This window comes from Stegodyphus dumicola, chromosome 11, assembly GCF_044657685.1.
Source record: "Stegodyphus dumicola isolate Sdum_Otavi_A_Nest chromosome 11, ASM4465768v1".
Classification (NCBI taxonomy): domain Eukaryota; kingdom Metazoa; phylum Arthropoda; class Arachnida; order Araneae; family Eresidae; genus Stegodyphus; species Stegodyphus dumicola.
Genome location: NC_140778.1, coordinates 56,636,157 through 56,649,109, shown reverse-complemented (window position 1 = coordinate 56,649,109; position 12,953 = coordinate 56,636,157). Strand labels below are relative to the sequence as shown.

The 12,953-nt window shown below is 36.2% G+C and overlaps 1 protein-coding gene across 7 annotated transcripts in view; it reads left to right on the top strand.

The window, feature by feature from the left end:
* LOC118191531 (uncharacterized) overlaps window positions 1-12,953 on the top strand; it is a 187,992-nt gene that overhangs the window by 87,555 nt on the left and 87,484 nt on the right. For all 7 annotated transcript variants that reach the window (XR_015043964.1, XM_085826729.1, XM_085826726.1 and 4 more), the window contains 2 exons: window positions 5,245-5,481; window positions 9,646-9,741. Coding sequence is in view for 6 of the 7 variants with exons in the window: in XM_085826729.1 (XP_085682855.1) it covers window positions 5,245-5,481; window positions 9,646-9,741 (333 nt within the window). In the remaining variant the exon portion in view is untranslated. The remainder of the gene's footprint in view (window positions 1-5,244; window positions 5,482-9,645; window positions 9,742-12,953) is intronic.

Here is a 12,953-nt window from a genome sequence, read left to right as displayed (position 1 = left end):
TGCCAGGTGTATCAATTATCATCGATTAATGTTCTCCATATGGCAGACACGCCATCCGGGATTACTGCTGACTACGGCCTTCCTGTGTGTTCTTCATCCTGAAGAGAGTTACGCCCTCTGTGAAATTCTGTAAGCCACCTGAATACAGTAGAACGAGATGGACCTACATTTCAAAATGCTAACTATAGACGTTGAACGCATTCTCCTTAATTTAATCCCACTTTAAAATCATATCCCGGTAATGTTCTCGCGCCAACTCCATTTTTCCTTCTGCCTAAAATTTAAACTACGTGCAATTGGCCAGTAAAAATTGTCTACCAGGCTAAAATCGTTACTATTTTCCAATCTAACTGTTGATTTTTTCCTGCGATTTATCGTCTGTATGTATCTCAAAAATTTCAGAGTGACCTACGTATCATCGTTGTTTATACGTTAGTGTTTTATTTGGCGCTTATCATTGCTTTTTTTATGCCCGGACGCTGTAACTTTGAAAATGCTGAACTTCATGCAGTTCCAAATATACAGGGTGTATCAGTACAGCGGTAGCAAACTTTCAGAAGAGGTACCTAGACGATGGAAAATCACATAGCAATGCATACTCGAGAAACTAAAAAAAAAAAAAAAAACCTCACAAAACTCAAAAAGAAAGGACGCAAACAGTGAGACAAAATATATTAGGTTTAATACAGCAGAAACCTACAAATAAGAAGAAAAACAAATAATGATCGTCATTAAAGAAAGTACCATAATACGTCCCCGTACCATAATACAGACCTCTGGCGCATGGAAGATCTGCATCACGAATGGAAGATCGCATGGAAGATGCACGAGGCATGGTTCCTACATCACGGTCCAGATTGCAATGTCGAACTTTGATGGTTCTTTGATGGTGATAGTTGCCTCTTTATGTTGCTTTTTTCTTTGTTTTCGTTGTACTCTAAATAATTAGCATGTTTTCTCACCCTGTTCGTGTGTTCTTTTTTTCTTGACTTTTGTGTCGTAACTACCGCGCCAGGAAAGCATTTCCGACCCTGCATTCCTATGTGATTTCCAATCGTGTAGGTGTACTTGATCTCTCCTGAAAGTTTGTCACTCGCTGTGCTGATACACCCTGTATACCGTTCTTACTCGCGTAATAGTCGAGCTCCCGTAGTAGTCGCACCTCGGTTCTGAAGCAGAAAATATCGTCGAAAGTGAACAATATTGTGTGGTAGATTTTCCCGCATAGTAGTCGTACTTAGACTTTCACAATGAGAAACTGGCAAAAAAGTGAGACTATTACTCGAGTAAGCACAATGTATATATATATATATATATATATATATATATATATATATATTGAAAGTGCCATGAAAAGATTTAACTTATATCCGGTTATCAAGAATTAATCGGATTTACACTTACACACAACGAGCTTCTAATGATTGTGTTGTGGCGTCATTATTGGCGCTATATCACACTGTTCGGCGACAACATATATGCGTTAAAAAGTATGAAAGCGAACTTCTAAATTTAATTATTTATAACCTCTTTCAGTTTTATTTAATTTGGGAACATCATTTCTCTGTCTTAGAAATAGCGCTATAAATCTAAACTGCATCATTCAAATTAATCATGCAATATTACGTAACGCTTAATGCAGATATGTCTTGCCCAAGAAAAATAATTGTAAACCAAAACTTTCTCTCCCTATTTTCTTCCTCTGCTTTACTACTGCGACACTCTTTCTCTTTTCGCTTAAGCTTTGATCCTGTTAAGACGCTTTGCTGCAATCATCTATGTGTTGCTATGATAGCTTCTACCGGTATGGTATCAAAATTGTGATTCTGGAATTTGGAAAATTCTGGAGGTGGGCACGATTGGAGTACCAAGTGAATTGTTTGCCACCAAAATGTGTATTTAAATAAATACGGAATTTAATTCGGCTCGACTGTTTATTTTTCATAATGGATGGGCGCTCTAAGCATCAAGTATCTACGTCATCCGCATTTCTACGCATTTACATTTCAATGTTTTTACATTCAATGCTTCAAAAATTCTTCTGTTATTCCATTCTTCGGCCAGTTGTAATTATGGAGAAATCTACACGGGTTTGTTATTCTACGTTCGCAGTGAATCATAGGAAAAGTCCTGTTTCACTGAAAATTTTAATGCAAGTTTATGCAGCATTTAAAATCAAATTATTCATCCCGTGTCATCGAACCGCAGTTTTATCACACATATATACATATATGGAGGATTTTGAACAGTTAAGGTGTTATTTGTAAATATATTTTGTAAAAATGTATATTTTATCAGTACTGCATTCTTTCCAACTCTCTCCCAAATCTTTTCAAAAAGAGTTTCAAGGGCCAACTCTTTTCAAAAAGCTCAATTATAGCCCGAACTGAGTGAAGATTTTTATGTAATTTTTCTTATTTACTTACTTTTGGCCAGTATTTAGTTAAAGTTTCGATTGAACTTGTAACTTCAGTTTTAAGTAATGTAGTCTAGCACAAAAAATTTCTTACAAGAATTCTCTATTTTAATTCGTAATTTTCTATTCCAATTCTAATTCAATTTAAATTTATTTAATTAAATTAAATTCCTAAATTTTTTTTCAAAACCATTTTGGAAAAAAAAAAAAAAAAAAAATTACTCTATAAGGTATGTCTTCCGCCTTCCTAGCGTGCCTTCGTGGTGTAGTGGTTCTGCACGCTGGGCCGGTCGGTATTCCAGAGGTCCGTGGTTCGATTCCCGGCGAAGGCGATGTGGCGCCCGAACTTAACAGGTGTTGAATTAATGATTCTGCTCACCCAGGATTTGGGGATTGGGTCCCCTATAAATCCCAGTCACTCTTTAAAAGGGGAAGTATATAAGGTATTTCTCCAGCCTTCCTAACGTGCCTTCGTGGTGTAGTGGTTCTGCACGCTGGACAGGTATTCCAGAGGTCCGTGGTACGATTCCCGGCCAAGGCGATTGCTCATTTTCCATCTCTCCGGGTTTTCGAAATAACCTGATGTCTCTACAACTCTTTAGTAGTTTGCAACATATTTTTAATATATTTTAGTAGTATATTTGCAACATATTTCAGTAGTATTTGCAACATATTGCAACATACTTACAACATATTTCAGTAGTATTTGCAACATATTGCAACACATTTGCAACATATTTTAGTAGTTTGCAACATATCTTCACAAACAGTAGCAGTACATATTTTTTACTTTTTTCACTTTTTTACAATGACTCAAGGTTAGCAACATTTTTGAACACAAAACAAGCATTTTACATTTTTAAAATTTACAACATAGGTTTTTACAATAGCTCTCACAGGTAGCAGCTTTACACTCAACTTTACATTGTATTAGCGCCCTCTGTTTTTACAGTTAGCGTAACATACTACTCAACTCAACTAGTTTAGCAAATGCTAGTACAACGCAGAAATTCTAATATGTAGATCTAGATAAGTTAAATTAAAGCTTGCTATTTACTAGCCTTTTTATTATTATTTTATTACTATTATTTTTATTTTTTGATTGTTGTATATAGTTTGTTTTAGGTTTACTTGCATAATTCGTGTTGGGGAAGTTTCCTGCAAGATTTTCTAAATTACTTTGGTTTTTAAAAAAAATTTGGTTTTCTACTCTTAATTGGTATTTAACTACTTTACTTAATTTTAACTCTAGTCGTTTGATTGCTATTTTCTCAATATTCCACTGTTTAAATTTCTTTTTTAGTAATTCACATTTAATTTTACTTTTGGTTTTGAATTTTACCCTTGTCTACATGGATGACGAAACACGAATTGAGTAATTGAAGAGTTAGGTTTGGGGACATCTTCTCCTTGATAAGTCTGTCTACTGTCTGCTCAACAATTATTCACTTATGCAATTTTTAGGAATAATAAATTTAATTTTTTTGGAATACCATATTTGTTCTTGGTTTTAGATAAGTGTAATTAATTTACATATGCTCTTAGAATTTAAATGATATTGTAAATTAGTTCGCAGCAATAATAATTATTTTTATTTCTTTGCAATTAAAACTTCTTAATTAAATTTTATTTGCTTTATACAAATAGAAAATATTTGTTATATATATATATGCCTGTAATGAAACTGTGGTTGGATGACACGACATGAAAGAATTGATTATGAATGCGGCACAAACTTGCATTAAAATTTTCGGTGAAACAGGACTTTTCACATAATTCACTGTGAATATAGAATAACAAACTCATGTAGATTTCTTCATAATTAGAACTGGCCGAAGAATTTAAATCAGAACACTTTTGGAAGCACTGAAATAAGAACTTTGAGACGTAGATGCGTAGAAATACTAATTGCGTAGATACTTGATGCTTAAGCGTCCATGCATTTTGAAGAAGAAGCAGTCGAGCCGGATTAAATTCCTTTTATTTATTTAAATTCCCATTTTGTGCCACTATTCACTTGCCACTCTACTCGGGCCACCTATTAAAGAACATCTACAATTTTGATATTATTGCCATAGAAGCGAATATAGCAGCACACAGATGATTGGAGAAAGACTTCTGGCCAAGAGGAAAGCATAAGCAAAAGTGACGCATCAGTTCATAAAAAGGAGGGAGGGAGTCAAAAGTTTCAGTTTTTAGTTTTGGTTTGCAATTTGGTGATTGGTCAAGAGGCATCTGCATTAAGGGTTACGTAAGATCGCATGATGAATTTGAATGCAGTTTAGACTTATTAGTGCTATTTTTAGGACAGAGCGATGTAGCTTCCAAATGAAATAAAAAATAAAAGAGGTTATAGTGAATGAAAGTTAGAAGTTTGCTTTCACATTTTTTATCTTACATATATATATTTTCAAAGTGCCATTAAAAATGAAAATATTTAACTTATATCCTGCTTTAAACTTGATTATCGAGAATTAATCGGATTTACACTTAAACAAAATGAACTTTTTAAAATTGTGTTGTGGAGTCACGGTTACCAATTATTGGCGCTATTTCACACTGTTTGGCGAAAAAATACATGCATTAATAATATTGCGAGCTCCTGAATGTCATTGCAAATCTCACATTAACAAAATTTTCGGATGCAAAATTTTTCTGAAATTCTTTAATATTTCGGTTACTTGAGCCTTCCGGTTATTAAAATGTCGGATAGTACGGCTTTTACCGCATAAGAAGAAATACCCAATATTAATCATATAGCTGTATTTTTAAATAAGCTTTGATATTTAAATATGATCGCATATAATAACATTTCCTCATTTTCACAGCCATATGCAATGACACCCATACGTGCCAGAATGGAGGAAAATGTGAAGAACAAGTATGCAATTGTAAAGATGGCACCAGTGGGTCCTTCTGTGAAACTCTCGATGAATGCAAATCGTACGGAGACTGCGGGGACCACGAGTCAGTGATATGCATTTATGATCAAAATACCACTAAAACTACTTGCGCCTGTAAAAACAAAGCCCTGGCGTTCGATAATAAGCAGAAAATATGTAGAGGTAGGTCGTTCTTCTTATACTCACTCTTGTTATCCTTGTACGGAATATTAAATTATATGCATTTTTTCTTGCATTTCATATAAACTTATTAGATTGAATTAAATCTACTTCGTCGATAGCGCATAAACCACAATAGAATAAATGCACTCTTTAAAATTCACTTTATTGGTTTTCCATAGCGACACTGTGGAGCTATGTTCACTTAACAGCGTTACATTTCATTCATTTTATAACTCAGAATGCACAAAATTTATATCATCTTAAAAATTATCTAATCGCTGCCACATGCTCTATTCAAATACTATAAAAATCTAAAACGATATATAAAAGAAATTAAACCAATAATAAAAAATAGAAACCGTTTTTCACTCACGATTCAGTATTTCTCATTTAATTAATTCAGTTCTCATTTCACGACAAGGCAAAAATACATAAAAATTCAAAATATCTATAGTAAAAATAACGAAGTAAATCTTAAACACTTATTTCCTCGTTTAAATTCCAGAATGGATTAAGCATGATTTAATACGTAATAATAAATGAAGGCGTTATCTTTGTTGTTGCGAAGCATAGTTTCTCTAGATTTTCAACAAATCCACTATTCTGCTGTTTCAAATGTAAACAAACATGGCCACCATGGTAATCAAAAATTAAGCTTAGCCGCACTTAAACAACTTTTAAATTGTGGATAATTCTACAAATATTGCTTGCAAATTTCCTAAAGGCATGAAAACCTTAAGCGGGGGATAAGAACAACATAATTCAATCCCTTTTAAAGCAAAAAAATGCACAATTTACAAACATATAAGAATAAAGAAACTGAGCTCACTGAGCCGAATAACAGAGTGGGTATATACATATATTTATATACTTTTGGTGCGGCGAACTGCAGCCAAAATACGAGGTGCACATCTAGATGTGATAGCAGTTCTACATACAAAATTCCAACGTTCTGAGGCTACTCGTTTTTGAATTATGCGAGATACGTACTCGCAGACGTCACAAAAATTCTCTTAAGAATTCATTTTAAATCAGTTTTGTAATTTTTTGCGGGGAGAAGTGTACTTTATTCTGTCCTTAAGTACAGATGTCACGCAAAAACATCGTTAAGCTGCATTCGATAGCGGTGAAATTGAATATTTTCGCTGAAATATGAGACCTGAAATTTTTCGCGATTACAATACTTCCTTTTTACTTCGTACAAGGAAGTAAAAAGAGAAAAGGCTTCTGCATTTTCTTTACTTACGACAGTCTATAACTTCATGCAGGCGATGGTTTTAAATAATTATCTCTAAGGTTAATATCTTTTATTTATTTATTTATTTATTTATTTTGAATTTTTAACCTTTTAACTGCCAAGTTCTTTTGATGGTTTGGGTGCATAAATTGTCAATTTCTTTTTTATTTCAAAAATGAAATGTTTGCCTCACAGTCAAAAAATCAAAAATATGCCGCGCATTTTGAACATTAACCTCTATCCTTTGCAACCTTCAGTAAAATGCTGCCGTCTGTTGAACTGAAGCCGAAATAAACTTCTCACGATATATATTCGGGCATAACAATACGATGCACTTAAAAAAAAAAAAAAAAAAAAAAAAAAAAAAAAAAAAAAATTTAGCCCGAGTAATATTCGGGCGTGGCATTTTGGAATACCAGTGCTGTGCCCGAGATTATTTCGGGCATGAGAGTTAAAAAGGTTAATAAATCTTCAAATTTTGAATTTTTAGCTCAAAAGGGACGCAGTCGGATATTAGTCTGGAAACGTTATTTTACGTTAAATCACTATAAATGGCGTATCACTTTTCAAATTGCTGCATTGAATATTATCGGCCTGTATAATAATTTAAAAAATAGACTAATTAATGAAGAAGCTGCATGAATGTATGCATATTTCTAGCACTGTGAGAAAACAACGGTAGCTAGAGCCATTTAGTTTTGAATAACATAGGCCTCCACCCGAACGTGGGCATCTGGAAGACAGAATTTTGAGTTTGATATTTCATATTTTTGTAAAATTTTAACTAATTTTTGATTAAAAAACTCAACGATTTGAAAGCGAGCAGTGGTAACACTGTTGCGAATGAAACATTTTTATCTGCCGAATGAAACATTTTTATCTGCAAACTGTCTATCGGAAAATCTTAAAGACACGTTGTCTTTAGATATTTGGTGGTATTGCTGTTGAATTGAATTTTATGTTGTGTGTGCCAAGAACATGATATCTGAAAACATGATATTTTAACATGAAATTAAATAATGGATAATCTGCAATACTGTTTGCACGTTTCTCCCATTACGAAAAATCAACGATACTCATCAGAGCCATGAAATTTTGAATGACGTAATGATCCATCCAAACATGGGCACCTGGAAGCCCGCATTTTGAATTGAAAATTTTGCATTTTATATTTTGTAAAATTTTAATGAACTTTTAACGCACTGAACAATTTGAAAGCTAGCAGTGGCAACGCTGTACCGAAAACAACATTTTTTATCTCCAGCACTCCAGAGTGTCTATCAGAAATTCTAAAGAAATGTGGTTTTTAATTATTTTGTGATATGCCGTTGAATTTAATTTTATGTGTGTTACGAAATGTACAGGCGCGGTGAGATAGCTTCCCGCAAAGCAGGTTTAGGGATGCCACAAAATGGCAAGGGAATGCACGATTGCTACATTTGGCAAGAAATCCCTCATTTGGCGACAAAATTGCCGATATGACATGGACAGATGGAGAACCTTCTGGAACGTATTCTTACCGGTTTATCCCAGAATGTTCTCGAGCACAAGCCAAAAACTATATAAACCCTGCTGGTACGCGGATAGTCAAGGTGCGAGATAGTTAGTCTCGAGTTAGTCAGTCCGTGCGGAGTCCATCGAGTTGCCAGCAGGGCAGCGAGTGGCGACTGGGTCGTGGAGCGCATCGAAAGAGTCTCGTAGTGCATCGCAGTTAGTGCATCGTTGAGAATGTGTATTGAGCTCTGGGAATGACTGAACAGAAGAGTCGGGAGCTGTGCTCTGTGTGTCGTCGAGTGAATCGCGAGTTGTAGCGTGGAGAGTCTCCAGAGTACGTGGAGTTCCGAGAACGACCCAGCAGAGTCGGAAGCTGCACTCAGGTGCTTTGCAGTGAAGCTGTCTCCACCGTTATAGTTTGATAAAACCGCGGGCTGTGTCGCTGATTGTTCCAGCGAGTGTATAGTAGATCTTCGACGACTGTAAAACGTGTCTTTGGAGCTGCCCTGATTAATATTGGCTAAACAAAGTGTGTTTCGATATTCCATCAAGTGCTGTCGACGTTATTCACTCCAAATCCACACGAACAACGTACGAAAGTGAAGGAAGAATATACCGCAACAACTATGTGCTTTAAGTGCGAAGAACGTGGTATTTAATAATTAAAAGTGACACACGAAAAATAAAAAAAGCCCTCTTTGGGAGTAATATAAAATCTGAAAACTTTCAGATCATCTTTCTTTATTTACTTTTAAACCCAAAAGGCGCATTAGCCCCAATGGGTTGTTAATCTCGAAACGGCATTTTGCTTTGATTAACAATAAAACGGCGTATCAATATATAAGGAAATTAAATAATGAAGTATCTGATGAATATATGTATAGCCCACCAGCGGCCGAGCGGTAAAATCGCTGAACACTGGTAGTTCGGTCCGAGGTTCGAATCCCGCGAACGGGCTGGCTGCATGGGCGTTTTCGTGGTTTTCCCCATGTGTAACGTGTATACGAGCCAGTTTCCCTTAGAAAGTCCTCCACGAAGGCATCCCTCCTCTTAGGCAGATAGCCCTCGAGGCTTTGCCATAATCTCTCTCTCTCTCTCACATACACGGAATATATGTATAAAAAATAACGGTGTCTAGTACCATCAAATTTTCAATAATATAGTCCTCCACCCGAATATGGCCATTTGGAATTTGAAAAACCTTAATAAACCTTTTTGCACGATCGATGAAATCTGAAACCTTTCAGATTTTTTTATATAAAAAATGGCTTCTGTTTATATATTTTTATCGTTTACAAATATTTTATGACTGATATAATTCTCCCGATTTCTTAAAAGAGTATTCCGACTTTTCAGTTTTGTAGATTCGCATTTGCACAAGCAATTATGACAAACCGTAGCATGTGCATAATTGGCTGAATTTTTATTTGCAGAATGCGATTGTGGACCAAATGGAGACTGTAGTTATTGGTACGGTAAAAAATGCAAGTGCCATGAAGGATACGCCGAATTTGAAGGCACATGCAAGCGTAAGTTATTATTGAATGTTTCTGAGTTATATTTAATATCTCATTTTATGTTTTGCCTTTTAAATGCATTTAAATTTAAAGGTGTTTTGATAAATCATAAAGCGATTTGTAGTGCTTGAAGAATATGAAATTAGCTCTGTGTTTAACTTAAAAATAAAATTCAAAAATTCAGTAACATATCTCTTTGCAGATTTTCCCTATTTTTTTAATTAAGAAAAAAATCTAAAATCGAAAGGGGAATTATGCGAGTAATTTTATTTGCAAAGAACGTGGTTACAATAATAACGTAAAAATTAAAAACATTGGTGTGGACACCCCATGAGATTCTTTTGCAATTATATAACGAATTCTTGACCGGTTTTCATCACTTGTTTAACAGATTCTTGACCAGCTTTCCTTTCTGCTTTTACGCAATTTTTCATATCTTCTTTAAATGCATCAAAGGCTGCCACCAGCTATCTTAACTGCTCCCCCAGCGCTCTTGTTACTGGCATTCAGTCCCACTTGTGACACCAAAAATTGCTGACTGCGTCCGGGTTCGTAATAGATTGAATGCACAAGTCCGATAAGAGGTTAATAGAATTTATTCTTATCAAAAGAAATGTAGCAGAACGCTGGAACTTTCCTTGGAGATATTCGTACAAGTGTTCTTAATATCATGCAGTAATAACCGGTAGTTATACTTCAGACTACTAAAAACGTTAAAATGCAACGAAAAGTGTAAAGAAAATCTAAAGAGAAAGCTACTTCAAATATCTCAGTTCTCACGGAACTAAACTATTCGTATCAAGCGTAACTAAGCAACTAACTGAAACACTCTCACTCCGGCCTTTTATAAATTTCATCCGGTCACGAGGAATTTCTAGCATTTTCTGCTTCTCGAGATTTCTGGAAAGTAATAATAGAATGGAATTACGGTTACAGCTAACATAGTGGTCAATCACATTTATTCAATTTCATTACAAATTACTGAGATATCCATTTACTCAATGTTAAACGCACGTGCCCCAGTACTCTTACCTTTCCGGCACAGCTTTCACTTAACATTAGTCTCGCGCTGCATTGCATGGGGAAATATAACAATTTTAATTATAATTCTACCATAATTAGCTATTTAAATACAAAATTCGTAACAATATTAATAAATTCCAGTGAAGCCTCTTTCTGTTTCTGACAGTACTACTTTTTGAACTACTAACTATAAAACTGTCATGAAAACCGTGCCCCATCCATGTATTTCACTTATCCTTCATGGTAAGCACACTCTCATTGAGTTGTTTCATATGAATTGGTCGTTGATGGACATAAGCTTCTTTTGTTTGCGAAAGAAAGGGTGTTGTGAGGAATTATGCAAATTCACTCAGGAACATTCACTCAGCGAGCCAGAAAGGAAGAAAGATATGCAAATGGTCCAAGTTTTTTTTTGGTGCCAGTGCGCATGACCACGCACCCTGCAGTGGCGCTGCGATGGGGAAGTGGGTTTTATATAAGCCAGCGCATGGATGATGATTCATAAATGCGACGATCACATTCCGACTACAGAAAGACATTTCTGACTGTTAAAGCGTGTTTGAGAGGGATCTGATCATCGACATGAAAACCGCCAGCTGGGTCTAAGCACCGTCTTGCTTCCCAGGTCGATGGTTCGGAGTGTGCCCTCAGAACATCTTGGGAGGTGGTACCCACATGCGGAATCTGAAGCGACCAGGAAAACGACGAGGCTAGAGGATCGAAGGATCGTATGGCAAGCGTTCATGTGGCCACAGTTGACGTTGAATGCAATTATGTATAGGGGTGGCAGTTGTTCCACAAACAATTTCCAAGCGCCTTGCGGAAGCCAATCTGTAATCCAAGCACCCTTTTCAAGTACTGACTTTAACACGAAACATCGGCGATTCTCTACAATGGTACCAAGCCAGAACGACATGCAATGCCACAGATTGGCTAAACATGGTGTTTAGTGACGAATCCCGGTTCGTTTTGTAAACAGACGATAACCACGTACGGTTGTGTGGTGGAATTCGGACTTTCGTGAATCGGGTCTTCGTGTGTGGTGGAATTCGGGCCACGTGGTTTCAGGCCTTCGTGTGTGGTGAAATTCGGGCCTTCGTGAATCCCCGAATTCCAACCAGGCCGTTGCGCGACACACTGGCAGCACAGCACGCGTAATGGTTTGGGGGGCATAGCCTGTCATAGCGGGTCCACTCTAAGTATGGTTCATGGAACCTTAGCGGACCACGTTATGTCTCTGACATACTTAATCTCCCCGTGGGACCTTTCCTAAATGGCTTCCCAGTGGCGATTTTCCAGCAAAAGTAATGCTCGTACGCAAACAAGTCGAGTTACTGAAGACTTCCTACGCCCTGTTCAGACTCTTCCATAGCTGTCCCGCTCTCCTGATTTGTCTACAGAGCGTGTGTGGGAAAAGCTGAAACGCCACGCCATGTCATTCTATACATGATTTGAAGGTGACTGTTCACGATTCAGGCTCATCAGACTCAGGAGACGTCTAATCAAGTCAGAGCCGGTCCGTGTCGTGGCATGTATTTTCAGTAGGAGGCCATCCGACCCTCTACTGAAGTTGCACTGTATTTGTCTAATTTACACACTGTATTTGTTTAATTGTCTTGGTTTGGGGATCAAGTTAATCTCTCATTTGTATCATTAATTATATATATTAATTTTTTTTCCGATACTCCCTTCTTAGTGCGCTGTTTTCAATGCTCTTGAGTATATTTATATCACAATACAAAATCATAGGTTTGGTGACACAGTTTTGTTACCTGTTTCGGTCTACTAGCAGTAAACATTCAACACTTCCGACATACGTTCACTCATAAATTACAGTCAAGTAAAACTGTTGTACGTTTACATGTCTGAATTTTGAAATTCTGTAGATTGTAGTTGAAAACATCAATAAACATACGTGGAGGAGTAGCTAATGACAGATATACTAGCCGTCGGCTTGCAAAATTTAGCTAGGAAATTTGAACCCAACAGGGCAAGAAAAGGTAATAATGGCTTAAGCATAGACAGTCAAATTTGAACGCATATCGAGAACAAGTCAAAGTTGAATGGAATTCAAAAATGCATATCAAGAATGAACCAAAAGAAAATTTGCATATCAAACAAATGTATTTTTTTTTAACTTTACCTAACGTTTATTAGTACCAGAGGTGCTATTGCCGCCCAACTGGTATAGTGGTTAGCGT